The sequence below is a fragment of the Heteronotia binoei genome, chromosome 3 (genome assembly GCF_032191835.1).
Source record: "Heteronotia binoei isolate CCM8104 ecotype False Entrance Well chromosome 3, APGP_CSIRO_Hbin_v1, whole genome shotgun sequence".
NCBI classification, from domain to species: domain Eukaryota; kingdom Metazoa; phylum Chordata; class Lepidosauria; order Squamata; family Gekkonidae; genus Heteronotia; species Heteronotia binoei.
The window spans coordinates 120,887,985-120,913,483 of NC_083225.1; the positions used below are offsets into that span (position 1 = coordinate 120,887,985).

At 40.8% G+C, this 25,499-nt stretch overlaps 1 protein-coding gene across 1 annotated transcript in view; it reads right to left on the reverse strand.

Annotated features, from left to right (window-relative positions):
- Positions 1-25,499, reverse strand: part of ROBO1 (roundabout guidance receptor 1) — a 1,194,505-nt gene that overhangs the window by 82,162 nt on the left and 1,086,844 nt on the right. Inside the window, exons 9-14 of the mRNA XM_060234426.1 lie at positions 19,450-19,574; positions 14,750-14,921; positions 9,032-9,237; positions 2,377-2,458; positions 1,491-1,659; positions 1,228-1,394 (exon numbers count right to left, since the gene is read on the reverse strand). Of these exons, the coding sequence (XP_060090409.1) occupies positions 1,228-1,394; positions 1,491-1,659; positions 2,377-2,458; positions 9,032-9,237; positions 14,750-14,921; positions 19,450-19,574 (921 nt within the window). The remainder of the gene's footprint in view (positions 1-1,227; positions 1,395-1,490; positions 1,660-2,376; positions 2,459-9,031; positions 9,238-14,749; positions 14,922-19,449; positions 19,575-25,499) is intronic.

Here is a 25,499-nt window from a genome sequence, read left to right on the forward strand (position 1 = left end):
ATAGAACCACCAACCTCTCTCTCTATGTAAAAATTAGTGACTGTCTCCTAGAATCCATTATGAACAATACAAACATGTGAACAAGTAATGGATGTGTTTGGGGGAAAATTCAGCATTCCATAACAAGTTTTGCTTTAGCACTATAAATTTAACTAACAGACAATGGCTATTCCATGATAAAAATACAACTGCCCTTTTCCCACCACTCATGATATCTGTAAACCACTACTAATTGATTAGATATTGAATAAAACTATTATTCTACATGAGAGAAAGATGTGGAAGTGCCTCTAGGTAGTGTCAAAATATATAATACACATTTTACCAGAGCATTTCCAATTATAAACATGATTTTTCTGAACTAGTGTCACATCAAAAGTAATAGTCCAAACTAATCTCAGTTTGAAACAAAGAAATAACAGTCCAATATGTAAAGCTCAGCAACTGTACATATCAAGAGCAAATATTTATTATGGGCACAGATTCTACATTCGTACAATTAATGTATTTTATCATTGCATGGTAGGAGATATCCACCCTATCTGCTTTTATAATCTCTGCAACTGTATTTTTATTCAGTTTCATCTATGATCCCTGCAAAACTTCACTCATAGATGTCTCTCCCCTTTTCAGTTCCTAAAATGCTAGCCTGTTACCTAAACCCACTTGGACTAAACTTGCCAGTGCCAGGCATCAGCTTGCCCATCATCTTATTCCATGCTGCCACTGGCTGGGTCAAAGCTAAGACTGTGGCTCAACCTGATCAATGGCAGCAGGAAAGGAAGTGATGGGTGAGTAAAGCATCCCCCTTGAAGCACTATTGCTAGGGCTGTTGGGCTGATACATGGATGCTGCAGAAGAAATTGCTGGAGAAATTTAGTAAGCCTATTGTGCTGAACTAGTCTCAGGTGAAAAACTCTTGTGATGCATCCAGCATCTGGAGATTTGTCAAAGGTTGCTCCTGGCTGTCAGTGATCTTCCAGGACAGTAGCTCACTCGGAAACTTTAAGCCAAAGAGTGATTCTGCTTCTGTTGAATACAAATCCTCTCTCTCTTTTTTGTTCCCAATAGATACATATTGTTTTATGTTGAAGAAACAACTGCTAACCATAGTTCCAGAATATATATTTAAAAAAACCTGTTAACATTACCTTTCAGAGAAATCTCACATCTAAATAACACACCAAGGCTGAGCATGATTTACCCTAACTCACATATATGTTTTACCTTGAGTTTTCACTGGGTCAGATATCTGACTGGGATCACTAATTCCATATGCATTGGCTGCCCGTACAAGGAAGAGATAAATTGCATTTGGTTTCAGCCCTTTAACAGCAAAGGTTTCTGTTTTTATATTTTCTGCTACAGTCTGCCAGCTACTGCCAGCTGCATGGCTAAGGATAAAACATAAATAACAGGTTACTACGTGTCTGTGATTTAACAGCATTGGCAAACATAACCACAATCAGATTATATGATACATATAGTACCTGAAGGCCTCTATTATATAAGAGGTTGGAGTTGCACCTGAATTCAAATTAGGCTGCCATGACACTGTTACTGTATTTCTGCTGACATCAGTAACCTCAGGTTTTGATGGTGCACTTGGAATCAAGTTAGGGTCAGTAGGTCTTGGTGGCTGCACAGGTACTCCAAATTCTAGCAAATAGTGATAAAAATACATACAAATAAACACACACACACACATAGAGAGAACTTTGTAGTCATCTGATTTTGCCATTAATATTGATGAATTATTTTATTATAATAATTTTAAAAATAATTTTTGTTGTTAATTGTTTAGCTAGAAGGTCTTGGTTTTATTTTATTCTAAATTTTGTACTTCATATATAGAATTTCATCTAGTCTAACAGCCTATGACAGGGGTGGCTAAACTTGCTTGATATAAGAGCCACATAGCATAAACACTGGACATTTGAGAGCCGCAAGACATGAATATCAGATGTCTGAGAGACATCTGCAAGACACGAAGGAAGGAAGGCAGAAAGGCAAGGCAGGCAAGTAGATGGGGGAAGGGAAAGGGAAATGTAAAGAAAGCAACTTTAAATGCACTCTCCAAGCCACTGGCTGGCTTAGAGAAATGATTTAAAGAGAGAAACGCCTTTTCCAAATCACCCTCTAGGGTAGTGGGGGCTTCAAGAGCCACACAATATGTGTGAAAGAGCCACATGTGCTCCTGAATTGCAGTTTGGCCATCCCTGGCCTATGAGTTATATAGACATACCTACTAATAAATGAATGAACTGAAAAAGATCATCATGTTCACGTTTATTACACAATCAGCCAATAGAAGGAATGTAATCACCCATTTTTAAACGATTTCTACCCTATATTCAAGAATATCGATAAAATTACCTTGAACTTCAATGTAAGCACTCCATGATGCTTCACCACTTGGAGTTGAGGCAATGCATGTATACCGACCAGTGTCTCCAAGCTGAAAATAAATAAATAAATAAATATATGAAATATGTAGGTATTTATTAGAAATGTGTAACCCTATTGAACAGGGATTAACTCAACACAGATTCTCTCTTGCTGATAATTAGAAAACTCAGACTTTAACTGGCAATAATGTGCTGAGGTAAGTACAGGATTTTATTTTTTTGTTAACTGATATTGGCAGTTTTGTGAATTGATATACATTTCACTTTTGTAAAAACTGTCTTTTAAATCTGTTTTCAACTTTGCTGGTCTTTTGACTGTGATAAACTTGATTGATTTCACTTTGTTTAAATATTCACTGAAACACCATCTACTTTCCAGAACAAGAATCTCTTGTCTGTTCAACAATTCTCTTACTGTAATTGTGGCCTCAATAGATCTATGGTTTAACTGATACAGATAACTTAATTATACAGAAAATCTTCTTAAAATTGGGTTTTTTGATGGGAATTCATCTCAGATTGCCAAAGGTCAGATTTGTGGTTATTTTAGCTGGATTACTGGAAATGTCTTCCTATCATACTCACCTTCCCTCAATGTGACTGACCCATCTAGGGATCCAGTTGGATTCAGTGGACAGGACTTCCAATTTGCTAAAAGATAAGCTTTTAATATTGCAGGCTTTGATTACCCAGATGTTGTCATGCATCAAGTGTACATTTTCACTGTCCCTGCTTCCACTCTCTCTCCCTCACTCTCTCTCAATGTTGCTGTTGCTCCTTCTTTTACTCGCACAGGGGGGGGGGGAGAAATAGCCTGGGAATGGAGGGGCCCTACAGAGGGAAGGGGGGGTTATATGGAGCGGCCTGGCCCCCCTGTAGCTATGGGCCTGAGATACAGTTCGATGCAATGTGTATCAGCAGCATTGGGATATATTACAATTGGTGTGCCAGCTGATGGCTAGCACAGTGGGATGGGACAGGAATAGAACCTTCCTATAATTGTTTCCTATTCTTATGGCAGCAGTTATATGGGGCAGGGAGTTCCAGAACAAGAAGGTTAGGTTTTGGTGTGACAGCCAGGCAGTGGTGAAGGTCATGAAAAAACAGACATTATGATCAGAACAGGTGGGCAAGTTAGTCCTGGTCTGCCTATCCAACAATATAATGTTTTCTGTTCGCCATGTGTTGATAACAACATTGTGGATGACTTGTCTTGCCTCCAGGAGGAGAGATTCTGCAGCCTGGCACCGGAGGCCAACCATTACCCAGACCCGTCACCCAGACCCATTTCCTGATGACTTCTGAGAACTTGGGAATCCACCATAACGCAAGGCATTTGCCACTCTGTTGCCCTGTCTACTTTATGCTTGTACACAGCAGCTGTCTAGGCTTTTTTTGCCTTCTCCACGGGCAATGGGGGTCCAGATGCCTGGCCAGTCCAGCCAGAGATGGTTCTCTTGATACATTGCCCACTTGTGCAGTCAAGGCCTGGCATCCAGAACCATCCAGGAGCACATGATTGTCATTTCTTTCTTAGGAAGTAACAAGAGTTGTCTTTTAAGGTTATGGAGGAATGGAAGCGACTCTACCCCAGGGTCCCCCGACCCCCATAGGCCCCTGACTTTTGAGATCCTGGTCCAGTTACTGTGACAACTGCTGATCCTTTCCCAGTCACCATACAAGGCCTCCTAGTTTGAAGTGACATTCACTCTGGTCTTTTGGGGGACCCTCAAGGTCATGGCTGGTGGTAAATTAAAAAAAAAAATAGATGCAGCTAACTGCCCCCTGGGGGTTGTGGACATTTTGAAAGGCAGGGCTGGAATCTCCTGACCACCAGGAGGTCCAAGACTGATCAGTGGGTGCAGGGGGATCACTTGCACTTGACCCTCTTGCCTGGGAGTGGTCATTGCCCAGTGCAGGCCACAAACACTTTTCTGGCAATATGCTCAAACAAATTGGGTCTCCTATTAATCCACAAGGATGGCTTCTTCCTTATGAGGCATCAGTTTCCTGGGGTCCTGCAGACTAGCAAGGCAGCACTGGGTCCTTCCCTGGGAGATTTTGATCCCTGTTTCTTCCAGATTGGGGTGGCAACCATGGCTACTAAGCTAGGCCGGGCCTATGGCCTTCAAGCATCCAGGCCATTAGAAGATAGTGATATGAGGCATACCATAGGTACATTCACTCATAATTGGCTGCTGATGACTCATTCAGTATCAGAGGAAGCCTGTTTGGATCTGGGGGAACAGCACTGTGAACTGGGAGAGCATCTACACAGCCTCATTGGGCTGGGGCAGGAACCTCAGCTTGCAGTACAGGGTGCAAGAAACTTGGACTGGCAATCAAGGTATGAAATGAGAAGCCCTCCTATCCATAGTATGGCTCATAACATTACCAGTAGCCAAGTGTGCTAGTGATTCAACTTGGTGAAAATGACTTGGGGGTTCACTGACACTGACACTGACTTCATTCACCGGGCTGAAGTGGACCTGCTGTTGGTTACAACCATCTTCTGGTCTGATTGGCTTAAGCAGTGCCCTGCCCAGCAAAGGTCAGTGAGGAGAACGAAGACCAACAGGTTGGGCAAGCACATGGAGGCTACAGGATCCGACATCCAGACATTTTGTATTGATTACCAGCCCCGTTTGTGCCTGATGGCATTCACCTATCTCACTAAGGAATGGATATATGGCTGCATGGTATTAGGAATGGTCTACTGGGTTGGCTACAAGTGTAGGAGCATAGGCTGAAGTCGGGTGGCAGGAAGTCCAACTCTTGTGGTAGTATCAGCATGGGATCAACTCCATTTTCAGGAAAGCCAGTCTGAATGCCCATTTTTCTGAGTATGGGGATCCCCTTAAGGGATCTTGGGCTGAGGGATTCAAGGAGTGTGCCCTGCTCAGTGATTTCCAGGGGCTACCCTCCCACTTAGGTAACAGGGGAAACCACTTGGTAGTGGTTGTCCTTGTGGGACCCATTAACCTGTCATCCCATGGTTCTCACAGCTCTAGCCATTAGGCTGGTGTGTCCAGGAGATCATCGATTTGCCAGTGGGCCAGTCAATTTACAGGATCTGGCCCCCTATGTTTTCTTACAGCTGTAACCAATTGTGGCCAATTTATTCCAATTTTATTTCAAACCAGGTTGTATGTGTGTTAATCAAACTTGGGTCATAAAATAGGCAAATGACATGGGAAGTAGGAGACCCCTCTTTCACCCTTTGGTGACCTCCCCCACATTCTCCCTTTGGTGCCGAGCCACAAACAGTCTCTTGAATTAAGAAAACTCAAGAAACCTCATTATTATTTATTGGATTTAAAGATCGCCCAATCCTTGCTACTACAGAGCTCTGGATGATGTACAATAACTATAAACATATCAACATAAAATAAAATATCTAGATATTAGTAATGCAAATCTAATCTAAGAGACTCAAATGATGATTTCTAATTATTTCCATTCTCAGACTGCTGACCACTTCACAGGTAGTGGGGAAGAGGGGCAGGGTGAGTACAGAGAGCAGAAGAAGCAAACTTATTTTAGATTTCCTTCTGACATAATCATTTGTAATAGAAAATGTAACGGTTCTATGCGTATCGGTGAAATGGGCATATGTAGACAAAACAGAGGTTTGCTCATATTAAGGATTAGCTAATTGAAGTTAAATGAGAAATATCTGCAAAACAAATTAAAAAAACATTGGGCTTGCTCATTGTCTTCCAGATGTCACAGACTGTTAAATGGTAGTTCAATATGCGGAAGAAAAACATTGAGGGAGTGGGGAAATAAATGGATCAAACCCCAAGTAGCATATACTATTCACTTTCTTTTCAGTCTAGGATGCTATAAACTTTTAAGAGTTTTCATGAGTTTGAAGTTTAAAGAACCCTGGTGTGAAGATCATGACGAGGGGGAGAAAAGGTATCTTCCCACACAGGTGTGAAATAAGAAATTTCTTGTTCATCAGTTAGCACTTTAAACATGTGCTATGTTGCATCATTGCAGAATGGGCCACAGTTCAGTGGCCGAACATCTACTTTAGATGTAGCAGATTCCATATTCAATTCCTGGCATCTTCAGTTAAAAGGATTGGGGAGTAGTTGGTGCTAAAGACTGCTTGCTGCATGGGATCCTACAGAAGCTGCTGCCAGTGAGAGTAGGCATTACTGATTTTGAAAGGTCAGTGGTCTTTCTTTGGAGAAAAAGAATCATTGTACATATGAAGCTGCCATATACTAAAGCTAGACTGGTGTATCTAGCACAGCATTGTCTATTCTGTATAACAGGATCTTAGGATACTAGATGGAAAAAAGCTCCTTCCTCAGATGCTTTACTAATATGTTAATGTGCTTTAAAAAATAACTAAGAAATGAGTGAGAGCTGCTCTTCAGAAAAGAGGGAACTCTTGCAAGTTATTTCCAAGGCGATCTGAATTCCTGAAATGTTGATGCTCACAATTTATTGTGATAATATGAAGCGGGTAAAAAGGCTGCATACAGTGTAATCACAATAATATAAACACAACCTACCAAAAGTACCGGTAATGCATTCATAAAGCAATGAAAGATTAATCCACTCACAAAAGGTCAAACTAAAAATCAGAGACAACTGTCAACACCACAAATTCTGTGCTGGCATGAAGAGTATGCATGGGAAGGCAACCAGATGGTTTTAAACAATGACTTCTGTGGAAGAGTCTCTTTACATTTAGTTTAATTTTATGAATTAAGTTATCCTAAGGCAAGAACACCCAGCAAGTAAGAACAGGTGTTCTACTTACAAAAACGTAAACTGTTTTGCTATAACTTGTCACAGAAGACTAGCGCATTGACCAAGCATGTTTTCTCAAATTCTTGTGAAACCACCTATATGTTTGATTATCTTAATCTAATTAGTCTGTGAGAATCATGTAAATACTGCATTTTTACATGGCATGGTAAATGGCATGCAATAAACACAAAAATGAGAATACAAAGAACTACTGGTAGAGAAATATAAATTACTGTATAGGAAAAGTTTCCATCTCTTAATAACATAAGGCTTATTTGCTGATGCAATAAAGACTGTGATGATAATGATAGTTAAAATGCTGTATTTGTAAAAACAATGGAGCTGTTACTGGAAATGTTTGGGTCTCCTCTTTTAGATGGGGGAATTAGCAATAACGAGACTTAGGTAGAATGAATTAGGAGCTAGGATCTTCACCAATTATAAGAAAGTCTGATTCTCAAAAAAGGAAAACTCCAGAGTGAATATATTTTATAATGTTTTTACTATGAAATAATGTAAAAAGAGTACAGTCATACACACAAGCAATAAAACACACAATCAAGGACTAAGAAAATAGGGATTATTGATAGGGATGAGGGTTTGGTTGAAATGGGTGATGCTACCTGTCCTGGAGCGCAGATGTCCATGCAGCGAAGAGAAACAGAGGAGAGAACGTGCCTGACCAGCGTGACACGCTTTGGAGACCCAATTACAAAGAGTAACCGGGAGTACAGACTGTATATGGCACCTTACAGAATGGACAATGTGCTGAGATTTGGACCCAGTTTTTATAGGGTTTGGAGAGGTGGAGCTCCTCCTGTACCTAAGAGGGCTGTGATGGCCCGGCGATGAGCTTATACTGGTCACCTGAATGGATTTGCAGATGGAGACAACAGGGTGTGTCAGTTCAGCAATATTTGTCCCAGTAGGTTTACGAGTGAGTTTTAATGTCTTAACTAATTTAGGATGACACCATGAGAAAGAGTAAACTTAGAAGATAAAGGATTTATATAGTGTCAGAAATTACTACAGTAGTAGAGAAAGAGGATAGTTGAATTAGGCTGATGAGTCAGTAAGGTGGTGGCTCAATCACATAGCCAGAGGTTAAGACAGAAACAATACCCACTGATTGAACTCATAGTGTTATCACTCAGTTGGGAGGGGCTCCACCTCTCCAAACATTTATTTTTTAAATATCTTACGTTTTACCTATTTAGGTCCATCTTGATTTTTACAATTTTTATGTGGTTGTTGTTGGCCTGCATTGTGCTGTGTATTTGGTCATGGACCGTAATAAAGCAAACTGAAACTAACAATGCCATGTGATGTAGTTCCACATTTCTAAGCCCTCTGACTTCAGCGGACTTAGAACTGGATGTGTGTTACCCTGCTTAGGAAAGCAGTCATTCCCATAAAGTGAAACTAAAGAAATTTATTTTTCCTCTTCATTTTTTTAATTTACCCCTTCTATAAAAACAGTTGCAGAAGGTAGCCATGTTGGTCTGCAGAAGAAAAGGTCGATTTGAGTCCAGCAGCAGCTTAGAGCCCACAAAGATTTTGTAAACTTTAGAGTCAAATCTCCCTGCATCTGACAAAAGCTTATACTCTGAAAATCTTGTATAAAATAGTTTTCTAAATTAATTCTTCTCAGAAGTTTATTTATGCAATATTTTCCATTGTGCTGTGGGAATTCAGAATAAGTTATCTGAAGACATGAAGCATCAAATAAATACATTAGTAGTTATTTGACATGCCATAGATTCTGAAATTAAAGATTGTGCCATTCAGGATCCCAAACATAAAAGAAGCAAAATTTTTCAAAAAGAACTTGCGGAATTTCCATTTGAATTTACCTTGGCATATCGAATCTGTAGCCCTCCAGTCTCCAGCTGCTTGATCCGGGAGTCTTGTGTGGAGAGAAGAGTGCTGTCTTTTTTCCAGAGAATGGTGGGCACTAAAGTGCCTGCAGCCACACAGTTGAGAACTAAAGTACCATCCACAGCCACAGTTTGATTCACAGGACCCTGTCGAATGACAGGGGGAGGCCGGTCTGCAATTACTGGGAAATGAAACGATAGGAGGGAAACAAACACATTTATTAAACTGGAAACAATTTTCTATTCAGCAGCAGTTGCTTTGGGCTTTGAAAGAATCTAAAGATAATTACATAACCAATTCAATACTGCTCATCTTTGATTTTATCCTTGATTGGGAACTGACTGTATTATTGGATCTAATTGATTGAATGTGTTATCTACTAAATGAATTGTATAAATTTTGCTAATTAATTAGATAGGGGAGGGGAAAGGGGTTCTTTAATTTAATTGGCTAGGATAAAATTATTATTATTAGTAATATAGCATAGTTAGATCGTAGAAGATATTAGTTGATAGAGCATTGGTTTGAGTGGGAGGGAGGGGCAGGATAAGTTGTAGACATATATACACTGATGGTTATCTGAGGCTCAGCAGAGATCATCAGTGGGAGATGTCTGGTCAGGAGATTCCAGTGCTCCTGGGAAGGGGAAAATATAGCTGTGGGAGCAGGCAGAGTTGGAATGGAAGGAGACTGAGACATAGGAGGGCTTGCTCTCCTTCAAGCCTGTGTCCCATCCCAAGGATGGCAGGTATGGGAGCTAAGTGGAAACACTCGCCTCCATCCTTGGTGTTGTGCAATGCCAGGTCCATAAATAATAAGGCCTCAGTCCTGCAGGATATTCTAACTAGGCAGGACATGGACCTGACTTGCGTGATGGAGACCTGGGTGCAAGATGGGGAGACGGTAGCTCTCTCCCAAGTAGCTCCTCTTGGATTCTCTGTCCTTCTCCAGGCACAGACAAGTGGGTGGGGGGGGGGGGAGAGGTGGCTTTGTCAGATGGGAGGCTTGCTCCTTTCGGGTTCTCCTGCCTCTAAAGATCACTGGCATAGAGTTTGCCGGCTTGATGTGGGATGTTGGGGGAGAGCTTGGCTATCTGGCTGGTGTACCGTCTGCCTAACACACCGGCCAGTGCCTTACTTTCCCTAATTGAGGCTGTAGCAGGAGCACCCTCGACTTATAGTCTTGGGTGACTTCAATATCCGTGCTAAGAATGCAGCCTCCACTCAGGTGACGAACCTCGTGTCTTCCATGGCAGCAGTAGGACTTTCCCAATATGTAACAACACCCACACCTCAGGCCGGACACATGCTAGATTTTATCTTTGCAATGGGAGCTGTAGTGGATCAGATTTCTGCTGATGCAGTGCCATGGTCTGACCACTATGCCCTGAAGGTCCATGTGGATATTTCACCTCTACCCTGTTTAGGCGGTGAGCAAGTTTTGACTCGCCCACGAAGCCAGATGGACTCTATACGGTTTCAAAAGACTTTGCAGGATCCCTGGTCCTCTGGTGGCTTGTTGGATGAACTTGTGGAGATCTAGAATAACCAGCTCTCTGCAGCCATCGACAAGATTGCTCCTCAATGTCCTTTTCATCCCCATTCACGATCCGCGCCATGTTATACCCCAGAGCTGCGATCGATGAAATGGAGATTAAGACGGGCTAGAGAACATCTTATAGGTTGTTTATGGGGACCTATGAGATGGCAGTCCAAGCCACAAAGAAGACTTACTTTGCGATCTGGATTGCACCTGTGACTTCGCACCCATCACAATTATTTAGCATAATTCAGTCACTGACAACTTTATTGCAAGGTAAACCAAACGTTAGGGAATTAGAAATCGGCTGTGAGACTTTTGCAAGCTTTTTTGCAGATAAAGTCTCGTCGCTCTGACGTGACCTCTCCACCAGAATTGATACAGTGAAAGAACTTGAGACACCGAGCAAGTCTTCTGATCCGTTTCTGGATTCCTTCACTCCACTCAGCCTGGAGGAGGTTCACAGAATCCTCTTAGCTGTATGCTCTACCACCTGTGGGTTGGATCTGTGCCCATCCTGGCTTGTAAAAGCTAGCCAGACAACACTATGTGAACCACTGCAGATTTTTGTTAACAGATCCCCCTTAGAAAGGATCTTTCCCACACCCCTTAAAGAGGCTCTGGTCTGCCCCATCTTGAAAAAACCGTCTGCAGACATGGCTGTATTGACAAACTATCAGCCAGTGTTGAACCTACCCTTTTTGGGTAAGGTCATAGAGCAGGTGGTGGCAACTCAGCTACAGAGATTCCTGGATGATACTTCCACACTGGATCCATTCCAGTTCAGCTTTTGACCAGGTCACAGGACGGAGCTCATGAATGACCTCTTACGACATCTGGATCAGGGTGGCTCAGCAGTGCTGTTATTATTAGATCTGTCAGCCGCATTTGATACGGTTGACCATCAGCTACTGTCTACCTGCCTTGCAACATGGGAATCCAGGGGTCCGCCTTGCAATGGCTGGCCTCTTTTTCCAAGGTTGGGGACAAAGGGTGGTGATAGAGGAAGAATCATCCCGGAGGCACCCACTTATATGTGGTGTGCCACAAGGTGCAGTTCTGTCCCCGATGTTATTTAACTATATACATCCCCTTGCCCAAATTGTCAGGAGGTATGGGCTGGGATGCCATCAATATGCAGATGACACCCAGCTCTACCTATTGATGGGTGTTCAGTCTGACTGTACCCTGGACAATCCAGACCTGGCTCTACAAGCTGTAGCATCTTGGCTCAGGCTGAGTCAGTCGAAGTTAAATCCGACTAAGATGGAGGTTCTTGATCTGAGTCAGGGTGGCCCAGGAAAGGAGATCCCTTTGCTAGCTCTTGACGGAGTGCCACTAATATCAGCCCCTAAGGTCAAGAGCTTGGGAATGCTGCTGGAGTCCTCTTTGGCTATGGAGGCCCAGGTAGTAGCCACTACCAAATCTGCCTTTTTTCATCTTCAGTGGGTATGGCAGCTAGCCCCTTTCCTGGAGCATGACAACTTAGCAATGGTGATCCATGCTATGGTCACCTTGAGAATGGACCACTGTAATGCTCTCTACATGGGGCTACCCTTGACTCTGACTCGGAAACTACAGCTAGTGCAGAACATTGTAGCATGGTTGTTAATGGGGTTCCCTCAATGGGGGAACATTCAACCTGTGCTGAAGGAGCTGCATTGGCTGCCTATTGTGTTCAGAGTCAGCTGCAAGGTGTTGGTACTGACCTTTAAAGCCCTACATGGTCGAGGGCCTGTCCATCCATGGGACCACCTTTCTCCATATTCCCCCAGAGAATAATGTGTTCAGGGACACAAAACCTACTATCTATCCCTGGACCAAGAGAGGCCAGACTGTATTCTACACAGGCTAGTGCCTTCTCAGTGGAAGCATCAGAAATGTGGAACGCCTCCTGGAGGCTGTAAGGGCCCTGCGGGATCTCTCCCAACTCCACAGGGCCTGTAAAACTGAACTATTCCAATAGGCCTTTAAAACTTAAATGGGAGAGGACTGCTACTCTATGCTGCTGAGTGATATCATTCATGGGGAATTATGATCATTATAGGATCACTGTCAGAAGAAAGAAAGTTATGATCCCACCAATACTGAAGTTTGAACAACACCATGAAATGTATTTTAATTGCTATTTTATCATTTTAAATTATAATTATAAATTGTTTTTAAATTGTTAGCTGCCCTGAGTCCGCTTGCAGAGGGCAGCATAGAAAATTAAAGTAATAAATAAATAAAAGTTGGAGGTCTGTATTAGCCAGAATAAATTTTACTGATTTTTTTTTTAAAGAGAAGGTGATATGCATTAGAATCCTCATGGGATTTATTTACCTTCATCAGCATTTGAAGATACAAAGCTAGTAAAAGAATCCCTTGCACCTTTTTTGACAGATGCCCTCTTTGCTTCATTTAGCTCCTCCAGAAACAAGCGAAGTTTATTAGAAAACTAGGATACAAGCATATATGTACCACAGACAAGCCAGGAGTCTAAGCAAGAAGAGATTCAGCAGATATTCAGGCATAATTTATTTGAGCATGTAGTACTCTTTTGAATTCCAGGACTTCCTACTTTGTTCTATTTAGTAATGCTTAATCAGTGACTACTGTTTTCTACTCAAATCCTTTTGTTTAAACTAGATAATTTGATGTTGTGATCAGAGTTGGTGCCAGAGTTCCTGGCAGACCCGGAAAGGTGATGGATGAGGTGGAGCAGTGGCCTGTGTGCTCCTCAGAGTCTGCCAAAGGCCATCATGTTGCTCTACTGCTCTACTGCTATCAGCTTTTGAGAGCAGCAGGGCAGGGCGTGCTCTTGTCTGAGCCTGCCTTCCCTTGCAAGGGAAGGCAGACTCAGAGGAGAGCGCATGCTACAACACCCCCCCGCTCTCGACTTCTGGGCCTGCGTAGATCTGGGAAGCTGAGAGCGGGCGAGAGGTGGCGCCTTAGGTGTCTGGCTAGCTGGCCTATTGCCACATGCTAGCCCTGGTTGTAATTTTGATATTAAATCAATTTAAATAACAACATTAATTATTCTATTTCATTGTACAATTAATGTCTGTGATTTGCCAATACTTTCATGCAAGAACCAAGTCACATATCATGAAAGCTTGAGAGATTTTACATCATAAAATTACCACTGTGTTTTCTGTTTGTTTTGCACGTTATGAAATTCATAAATATCCAAAGCATGCTTGAGCTTCACAGTTACCTTTAATTCTACCTACTAATCTAATCAAGATATATTTCCATATGCTATTTAATCTTAATTTCCTTAGTCCTTGAGAAAGTTGCAATGCCTCCTTATAATAATGATAATTATACAGTACTAAGGTCCTTTACATGACAAGACAACAATGCTAATTAATACTAAAATTATTTTTTTCAGTACTCTATAGAGCTAGTGCAAATGTTGATTTTTGCCAATTGGTATTTATGTAGTTCATTTCTAGTGTTCAAACACTTCACATGCATTGTTTCAGGAAAGTTTACATCCAAATTATATCCAACTGCAGTGGTGTGTGTGGGGGGGGAACCCCCTGACCTATCTGTTCAGTACACAAATGACTGACTGAATGTAGACAGCCACCACAGAGAGTAACTTAATGCAATGTCAATATATTTTAAAGTTTGGGTATTTACATACACATCATCTGTGAACCATTTATACTCAATACTCAGTATTCCCTAAAACCTTTATTTATCTATAACAGGGGTGGCCATGCTGGCTGGGGCTGATGGGAATTGTAGGCAAATAACATCTGGAGAGCTACCGTTGGTCACTCCTGATCTATAGTAATGTGTTTTTATAACTATGAAAGATAAATTTAATTACTAACATAAAAACCCTTCAGTAAAAATGAACTTGCATATTTCAATTATTGGCCAGTTAACATCTCACTTATCTCACTAGGGAAAATGTGCCATAATAATTAAGATTTACAGCACACTCCTAAGCAGAGTTAGAGTCTTCTAAATCCATTAACTTTAACTGACTTTGAAAAGTGTAACTCTGCTTAGCAAGGCACTTAATTCTGCACTGCAGTGTTAGTAATGAGTATTTTCACCTGCACAGCTAGAAGCATATAAACATAGTCACATTGTTGTATTGTTAGAACTGAAATATAAACCATTACGAAGATGACAGTGAATTATTTTTACTTTACCATCAGTAACTTCCAAGTAGGCTTTTGTTGTAATGCTCCCTGCTACATTTAAAGTCTGGCAGATATAATACCCAACATCAGATCGCTGTACGTTTGTAATAGTGAGATCACCAGTTTGTGAGACAGAAAATCGGCTAGAAGATTGTGGAGGCTGGTATGAAAATAACAGGTTCTATAGAGAGGAGAAAGTAGAAAAAGATTGCTTATTTTCATTTTTATTTATCTATTAAGGGAATTTATACATTGCCTTTCCAGAATCCTGCTTGGGATAGCTTACAAGTAAAAGTAATACCATAAAAATCATAACATATCACTATAAAAACCAAGCAAGCCAGGGGCATACAAACTGCACAGAAAACTATTTAGCATCCTAAAATATCCATAAAATAAACTTCAGTGCAAATGCAAAGCATAAAACTTCTTTTAAAAATCCCATTAGTTAAAAGCCTGTGCAAAAATTTTTTTTTAAAGTTTCGGTAGTGTCCTGGCTATGAAAATCTGCAGAGATTCAGGTAAGCACCCTATTTCAACTCTAAAACAACTTTAAACAACCAAACCAGTTATGAAAGCAGAAAACCAGCAGGGGAGTGGGGGCTATCCTGTGTTTTTCAGCGAGTGCCATATGAATGATTATCTGCCCACTTTGCAGAAATTGTGCAGTGCTTGATGCATGGAGCTCTTGGCTCTCAAGAAACAAGCCTTTAGAACAGTCTCATTTCCATGCTGACAGCTCTGCTTCTATCACGGACACTGACAGTCTCAAGGTTGGAGGGCATCAGGCTGAAGAAGAGGAACCTGGTCCCTTACATGTGACTCCTTTCTCAAATGATCGAGCAATATCCTCTGGTGGTGAGGATTCCCCTTTGGGAAGACTTTAGTAGTGAGTGATTTGATTATTAAGGATATAGAAAGTGGCATCTGTGACAGGCATTTTGACATCTTTGTGTGAAGGCTACACCATCTAAATTGGCTGATAGTGCTGGGGAACAGTCAGCCTTCATGGTGCAAGTCAGTACTAATGACATTGGTATATGCAGTCATGTGGTCCTGGAGAGAAAAAATTAGATTACTAGGCAGAAAGGTAAAGGCTACCACAAAACTAGTATTCTCAAAATTGCTACCAGTTCTATAAACAAGCCATCAAGAGAGGCACAGATTAGGGGTCTCAACATGTTGATAAGAAAGTGGTACTGGGAAGAAGGATTTAGATTTGTTAGGCACTGGGAAGCTTTCGGGGACAAGCCAAACCTGTACAAAAGAAATGGGTTTCACTTGAACCAAAAAAGAACAATACTGCTGGTAATACCAAGAGGTGGAAGAGCATCTTTTAAACCAATCCCCTTGGAAATGGATGATAATGTAAAGACTTGGGTTATCACTGGTAGGAGGAACACAGCAGAACTTGGGAGAGAGAGAAGGATGTTGAAAAAGGGCCATATACAGAGACAAAAGGCCCCAGAGAGGTAAGGCTTGTTGGAGAGGGAAATGTGTATAGATGTTTTTATGCCAATGCTAGAAGCCTCTGAGCCAAGAGGAGTAGTAAATTTTGGTTTTGTTTCTAAGTGGAATTCAAAACTTGGTGAAAGATGCAGATGTTGCACTGATTGAGAGCAGTAACCACAACAGTGTTAAGTGCAGCATTTTTGTCAATGGAAAGTGACACGTAATGTCCAAATCAGTAACATTTGAATTCAAGAGGGGCAACTTTATAAAAATGAAGGGACTAGATAAAAGTAGGGAAACAGACAATTGTATTGCTATAGGACACTTGGAAGCTATTTAAAACAACACTAACTGAAGTCCAGATAGCATATATTCCCTAGGTTAGGAAATGTACTGCCCAATCTAGAAGAATGCCAACTGGCTAACAACCCAAGTCAAGGAGATCATAAAAAGCAAAAAGGTTTCTTTTAAGAAGTGGAAGGTCTGCCCCAATGAAGTGAACAGAAGGAACACAGGGTCTGGTCAAAAAAAAAAAAGTGCAAGTTAAAACTTAGGCATACAAAAAGACAATCTGAAGAGAAGGTTAGTAAAAGTATGAAGAAAAATAACTAAAATTTCTTTAAACATACCCAGAGCAGGGAATCAGCTAGAGAAGCATTTGGGTCTTTGGATGATTTAGGAATATAAGGATTACTAAAGAAAAATGGAGAGGTGACAGAGAAATTCAATGAGTTTTTTGTATCTGCATTCACTGTGGAAAATGTGGGACATTTACAGATGCCACAGCCACTGTTTGCAAAAAGGGAGTCCAAAAAACTGAATCCAACAGAGATGACAAGGTTCTAAACCTACTGGGCAAATTAAGGAATGACAACTTTCCAGGTCCTGATGACATGTACTCAAGAGTTCTTAGGGAACTCAAATGTGAAACGGCTGATCTACTAAGCAATATATGTAATTTGTCGCTAAAATCAGCCACAGTATCAGAAGACTAGAAAGTACCAAATGTTATTTCAAAAACTGTCCATTTATTCCTACTCTATGCCTGATATCTTACCCATTCTCTTATGACTACTTAGGAGTTTTTTGTAAGGTACCTTGTCAAAAGTCTTTTGAAAGTCCAATTATATAATGTCTACCAAGTCACCATTATTAACATGTTTGTTCACTCTCTCAAACAACTCTATAAGGCTGGTGAGGCAAGACTTCCTTTTGCAGAAACCGTGCTGATTCTCCCTCAGAAGGCTTTGTTCTTCTGTGTTCCTCATAGTTCTTTGATTATTCTTTGATTTTTTTACTAATTTGTCTGGGTCTCATGTTAGGCTAACTGACCTGTAATTTCCTGGTTCCCCTATGGGTCCCTTTTTCAAAATTGGTGTAACTATAAAATGATCTGTTCATGACAGGAGTAATGTCATAAAATTGGCCACCAATCAATAAAAAGAGGATAACAACTTCTCTGACCTATCAGAGCCTTTGTGGTGTAGTGACTGGAGTGTCTGAATAGGATCTAAAAGAGCCAGGTTTCAATCCCCAGCTTTCCATGGAAATTTGTTGGGTAGCCTTGGACAAGCACAGCCTCTCAGCTTAACATATCTCACAGGTTGTTGTAGTAAGGACACATGGAAGACAGTAAAACAATGTGAGCATACTGGGGAGAATGGCAGCACAGAGAGGGAAGATGAAATATTTCTCCTCCTTTAGAAAGTCAGGTTATGATGTTTGTTATAAACCTAATTTTGGCTACACTACAGTTCGCATAACAGTTCGCTGTTGCTTTGTCTGCTATTGCTGAACCTCTGTTGGTAGGAGGCAGAACCATTTATTCAGTATTCAAAGTACTACCAAATATCCTGAATGCAGCCAGTTATGGGTTTGGCAAGCAGAGTGGGTGGGCACCACTCTAGTCTTTTAATATTCATAATATTAGATTGGATCCAAGAAGGGCTTTTATTTATTGCATTTTTCTTCCTCACCACCTCTCCACATACCTACAGTGTGCAATTTTCAAAACTGGGAGTTTCAAAAACAATTAGTTATGCTGTTTAGATACCTAAAGCCTGACATCCCATGGAGTTCTGCATATTTTTTTTGGCTTTGTCAAGAGTATTTGCATTATCCTACAAACTGTTTACAAGTAGCTGTTGCCTTGTATTATAATTCATCATAAGCTATGCCCCCAATTGTGGTCATGAGTTCTGAATGATATATTATATATACATGACACCAAATGCCAAATTTTTCAGTGCCTACCTAAAAACAACTTCTTAGATTACACAAAGAAGGGAGATTTTTAGTGCCATTCTTTTCTGATAACTATCAGTTCTTAAACTGCTGGCAAAACAAACAAGACATATCATTTTTCATTAGTTCTTCCCATTCTTATCACTGATCTTGTGTTCTCATTTCCTTGATAAACATTGCAATATGCTCAATAAGGAAAGGGAAAACAGCTTGAACTAAAACTAATTCACAGGCTATTTGCTACTTTTTAAAGAACTGAAGTTTTATTAAGAAGTGGCACATATGAGATGTATCTCTTGGGCTATATGCAGTCTATAGACAAGCACTGCAGAATGGAAAGGAAAAGGAAAGGTCCCCTGTGCAAGCACCAGTCGTTTCCGACTCTGGAGTGACACTGCTTTCACAACATTTTCACGGCAGACTTTTTACAGGGTGGTTTGCCATTGCCTTCCCCAGTCATCTACGCTTCCCCCCCAGCAAGCTGGGTACTCATTTTACCTACCTCAGATGGATGGAAGGCTGAGTCAACCTCGAGCCAGCTACTTGAAAACCCAGCTTCCACCGGGGATCGAACTCAGGTCGTGAGCAGAGCTTAGGGCTGCAGTACTGCAGCTTTAACACTCTGCCCACCTAATTTTGCAGCCTGTGTGAAGATACCACTCACATCGTAAGTGATATGGTAACCAACAGGGTAAAAGGTAAAAGTATTCCCCTGTGCAAGTAACAGTCGTTTCCGAGTCTGGGGTGTCGCATCATGACATTTTCATGGCAGACTTTTTATGGGGTGGTTTGCCATTGTCTTCCCCAGTCATCTACACTTTACCCCCCAGCAAGCTGGGTACTCATTTTACCAACCTCAGAAGGATGGAAGGCTAAGTCAACCTTGACCTACCTGAACCCAGCTTCCGCCAGGATCGAACTCAAAACAGGGGTATATTCTGAAATCCAATTGTCTATGTTTTCTTAGGATGTGTCCTGTGCTGGACTGTGTGCAGCTAAAGACTTTCTTTTACCTGACTTCCTTCTCTTCGCCAAAATATTGCTGGTTGAGGGTTCCCTGTTGCTTCACACTGGAAAGTCACTGTTCTGCCTAATGCAGCTACCTGGTCACGAGGTTTCACAACAAAATGTGGTGGCTCTAAAGGAAAAAACGTACAGCAAAATTAGAAGAATCCGTTATTTATCTACATGAATTAGAGACTTACATACAACATTTCACTCACACAGAAAATGGTTCTCCTTAAAATAAAGAAAGCATGGCTCAGGCCTGATACTGACATTGTTTTGCGAGGCCCATTGTCACAGTTGCTTCTACACAAACCTCCTTTATGAAACCACAAGAGAACAGTCTTTTGTCTGAAGTCTCACAAAGCCTAATTGCCCTCAATGAGGCTTCTTACAAAAGTACTCTAAGGGGGTGCCAGAATCTTAAAGGAGAGGAATTTCCAGAGGTCACAAGAAGAACCAAAAACACTTACTGTATTAGTAACTCTTATGGTATAAACCATTAAATGACTGAAAATTCAGGGTTTAGATACACAAAAGTCAACATCTTTGATTTAGTGTAGTTTAGGAATCATTTAATAGCTTCCATAAAAAGCTTGATTTTGATGTCATCTGGATTGCTCAAATTTTTTTTTCAATTTAACTCAAAAGCCCCAGGATTGCTACTGTGTAAATTATATCCATTTCAAAATCTTCAATGCAATTACTGAAGAGGAATGAATTTAAAGCAACGGAGAAGCAGAATGCCTCCTTCATTTAAATAGGCAAGAGCATGTTCAAACAATATATATATGTAAATGAAGGCAAATTTGAAACATCTGCTCATCGTGACATTATAAATACTGCTAGCATTGTCCAAACTGTTTGATTTATAGAGGCTTAAATGGCCATTTCGTCTAGCAGTAAATAGAATGTCAAAAATTATGTCAGTTACATTGAGATATGGCAGTTGAGTATATTAGGCACAGTGAATGAACTAGACTAGAAGAAATGATTTTTTTTAAAGCCTCTGTTTTATCTTACCCTTTTAAGTTTCAAAAGACAGGGATTTATATAACAGATGTATTTAGTGGTTTATACTTTTCAGCTCTTTAATTCACCAGCGATCTGAAAAACTAATTACTTCCTGTTTCCTTACTGATTGTAACAGGTATGACACAATCATGCTTGAACACTGTTTTGGTATTTAAGGTTTTACACATTACTGATTACAATTTATTTAAAAACACTTTAGACAGGTATTCTAAATTACATGCAAAATAAGAGAGTGAAGAGAGTTACACTGTAATTCTATGAGGAGTTATTCCAGTTGAAGCTCACTGAATTTAAGCAACTTAGATCAGAGTAACACTGTATAGAATCGCACTATTGCAGTACAGTACTAGGCAGAATTACACCCTTCTAAATCCATTAACTTTGGTGGATTTAGAAGGGTGCAATCATGCTAGAATTGCAATGGTTGGTTTCCAAACAATCATGCTTCTGGTATGTATCAAAAGACTAACTTGCCAAATGAATAACAGACATCTTAGGGGGTGTCAGGTGACCTAGATCCCTGTTAATTTCTAAGCAGTGATGAGTGTTTCAGCACTGTGATGGAAAATTAAGTCTTCCTAATTCATCCTTGTACACTTTACTGAAAGTGTTAATAGCATGGGACTAGGACCAGCAGTATTGTGTTCTTTGGTGGTAGATTAAATAGGGTTTTTAATGTCAATGTTTGTGATCTGGTAAGGTGTCTAGCCTTCCTCAGTTACACAATCTTTAAACTTTTCAAGAAGATACTTCCACCTTTCACTGGGGTTCAGACTTAGTAGCCAAATTCTCATCAAATTAGCTAAAAAGGAGACTGTAATCATCATCTTCATTCCATCTTGATGAGTGTTTACAATTCAGTCTGGCAGAGAACTACTTCCAGGCAGATATGGGTCACTGGGGGCACATTACCAGGATCTCCAGTCTTCTTAATACAATTCAAAGACTCTGGAACCAACATAAGGCTCCTCTCCCTCTATGTATTATATCATGCTGGGAGGCTAGGATCCCTACTGATCAAGGGCAAAGAGCAAGCAAACACTATAAAAGCTTGCTCCTCCGCTATAACAGCACTAGCCATTTAGAACTGCCTACCCACTCATTCCAGTATTTTGACAAGGTGGGAACAGCTGGTTGATTTGGGGACAAGAATAGATTTTTCTGAGTCTTTCAGACTGTCTGAGAAGAGTTCTTTTTTTACTAGCTTCACTTTGTTACTTTACAGGGATGGGGAGTTCAAATTAAGCCTGCTTAAGAATGGTTAGGGTCTACTGGGACTGGATGGAACAGTGTGAGTTTTTGGTTTAATTAGGGGACTATGGTAAACACCCTGAGGCATCTTATGTGGGGGGGGTCCCCAAGCCAACCCCTCATGGCTTACCAGTCAGGGATGTTAATGACAAGTCCCCTCAAGGTGGTAGCTTCAAAAGTCAAATGCTAGTATTTGCAATCATGGGGGAGGGGGTGAAGTAAAAGCCTCTCTTGACATTCTGTGGCATGTAGGCCATGAAAAGCAATCAGTAGATTAAGGCTGCATTGTACCTGGAGACAGGATAGTTTTGCCCATTAACACTACTGTGCCTCTGGTAGCGTTCTTTACTTAGGTGCCCATACTGTGGTTTGGGTATTAATAAACTCCATATAAATCTGATAAATAAATCCCAGCTGAACTTAGGTTTGTGTGTGGTATCTGAAGTTTGGGGATGATGGGGCAATCTCTACTTATCCATCATTTTGTGGTAACATGATAAATGCAGTAGATTTGTATGCTAGGTGAGCAATAGAACAATCATATTTGATTCATACGGCAATCCAAATGTTCACAAGGATTTATATATATTCCTAAGAGATCAACCTGACTGTGTACATTAGTTACTTTTCTTTCTGTCAAAGGAGGTTCTGACAGTAATTATTTCCCCCACCCAGCTGGGTTGAAATTCTTAAGAACTGTATTCCATACCAAAAAGTTTCATGTTGAGAAATTTTAAGCACATAACTCCTCATTTACAGAGTGGGCAGAGACAGATGTTGGTGGTAGGTAAGAAAGTATACAATTTAAATATAATAATAGCAGGAAATTCATGATGCTACCAGTTCACATCTAAATCAAAGGTGGTGGGTTATTTTTAATGAAAAATGGGGTACATGGGAAAGGGGAGCTAAACTCTGAACTCTCCTGCATCTTACTTACACAAATGCATAAAATAATATTTTCTAAGGCTCCAGTAAGAGAACTGAGTCAGGGTGGGAAAATTCTGAAAGAAATATAAGCAGAAAGTACTGTATTTAGTCAAAAGAAAAACATTTTAAAAACTGTTTTGGTTTTCTATAAAAAGGGGTTGTCTTCCACTCCAGTATTCAGATCTGAAGTGAGAAGCGATTTACTGCATGTGGGGAGGGCCTTTTGAAAAAGCACATCAACTCATTCAACAGCAGAGAGGAGTGACAATGAAAGCAAAGCTGCACCTGGCAAATGCTGCATTTCAAGCTGCTCTGCATTTCAAAGGGAAAGGAGGAGTCAGGAGGACACATTGGCTTTGGAAACTGCAGTTCCTTGTCTGATGAATGGTTAGAAGAGGTAAGAACAGTGGAGGTGGATTTGCTCCTCTACGAGTACTGATCTGCATTTCTGCCTCAGAATAGTAATCCACACCAGCATTTGCTGTGATTCAGGTGGGAGTCGCCTAGTAATCATTAATATTTTATTATCTTTAATATATATAAAGTTTTTCTCCCTGGTTGAAGACCCAAAACAGCTTTCTGTATTGTTCCCTCTTCTCCTTGTAATACTTTCAACAACAATTTAGTGAGGGTAGGTTAGGCTGAGAGATTGTAATGGGCAAAAGGTCACATAGCCGGCTTCCATGACTGAGTAATGGATTAAAATCCAATCATTCCAGATTCTACTCCAAAATTCTAACCATCACCCCACATCAAGTGGGGTGAAAGTACCTATTGTCGTCTGTACTCTATATTATTTATTTATTGCATATTTTGTTGTTGTTGTTCAGTTGCACAGTCGAGCCTGACTTTTTGCGACCCCATGGACAAAGTCACGCCAGACCGTCCTGTCTTCCACCATCCTTCAAAGTCTGCTCAAATTTGTGTTAGTTACATCAGTAACACTGTCTGGCCATCTCATCTTTTGCCGTCCCCTTCTTCTTTTGCCTTCTGTCTTTCCCAGCATCAGGATCTTCTCCAGTGAGTGCTCTCTTCTCATTGGGTGGCCAAAGTATTTGAGCTTCAGCTTCAGCATCTGACCTTCCAGGGAACAGTTAGGGTTGATCTCCCTTAGGACTGACTGATTTGATCTTCTTCCAATCCAAGCGACTCTCAAGATTCTTCTCCAGCACCACAGCTCGAAAGCATCTATTCTTCTGTGCTCGGCCTTCTTTATGGTCAAACTATCACAGCCATACATTACTACTGGGAATACCATCGCTTTGACAATACGGACTTTTGTTGGCAGGGCGATGTCTCTATTTTTTTTTTTTACACTGCCTAGGTTTGCTATAGCTGTCCTCCCAAGGAGCAAACATCTTTTAATTTCATGGCTACAGTCACCATCTGTAGTGATATTGGATCCCAGAAATGTGAAGTCTGTCACTACTTCCATGTTTTCTCCTATTTGCCAAGGTGTGATGGGGCCAGATGTCATGATCTTAGTTGTTTTGATGTTGAGTTTCAAGCCTACTTTTGTGCTCTCCTCTCACCCTCAACAAGAGGTTCTTTAGGTCCTCCTCACTTTCTGCCATTAGAGTGGTGTCATCTGCATTTCTGAGGTTGTTGTCGTTTTCTCCAGCAATCTTAATTCCAGCTTCAGCTTCATCCAGGCCAGCACTCCGCTTGTTGTACTCTGCATATAAATTAAATAAGCAGGGTTACAATATACATCCTTGTTAAATTCCTTTTCCTATTCTAAACGTTTTTCTGATACTCCCGTGCTTTCTCCATAATCCATGTTGGCAATTTGATCTCTAGATTCTCTACCTCTCTGAAACCCAGCTTGACCTTCTGGTAGTTCCCAATCTACATACTGCTGAAGCCTAGCTTGTAGGATCTTTAACATGACCTTGCTGGCATGTGAAATGAGTGCAATGGTGAGATAGTTTGAACATTCCTTGGCATAACCCTTCTTTGGGATTGGAATATAAACTGACCTTTTCCAATCCTGTGGCTACTGTTGCATTTGCCAAATATGCTGACATAATGTGTGCATCACTTTAACAGCATCGTCTTTTAGGACTTTGAGTAGCTCAAATGGGATACCATCATCTCCGCTCACTTTGTTGTTAGTAATGCTTTCTAAGGCCCATTTGACTTCACACTCCAGGATGTCTGGCTCAAGGTCAGTGATTTCACTGTCATGGTTGTCAAGGACATCAAGATCCTTCTTGTATAATTCTTCTGTGTATTCTTGCCACCTCTTCTTGATCTCTTCTGCTTCTATTAGGTCCCTACCATTTTTGTCCTTTATCATGGCCATCTTTGCACGAAACATTCCCTTGATTTCTCCAATTTTCTTGAAGAGATCTCTTGTCTTTCCCATTCTGTTATTTTCCTCTATTGCTTTGCATTGTTCCTTCAGGAAGGCCTCCTTATCTTTCCTTTGCACAGGATTTCAGTACTGATAGCTTTTCCAGTACTGTAGCTTAGGAAAGTCTAGTCCTTGGGCCAATGTCCACACCCAGGTTGTGTGTCCCCTTGGTTTAGAATTCTAGAGCAAATGGTATTTGGAGCAATGAAAGGTTCTTTCTGCTAGGGAGAGAGGACTCAAACTCTCTGCCACAACTCCCTCTTTTGCAAGAGCAGAATAGACTAAAATAGGAATGTCAAAACTACAAGCCTTCAGATGTTCATGGACTGCCTCTCCTCCAGCCAGCATAATCAATGGGAACTGTAATCCATGAACATCTAGAGAGCAATAGTTTGGAGATTCCAGGACTAAAAGAAACATTACTTCCCCCTTTTTGCTGAAGGAACTTGATAATACAAGTAAAATAGGAGACATGCAAAAAAGGAA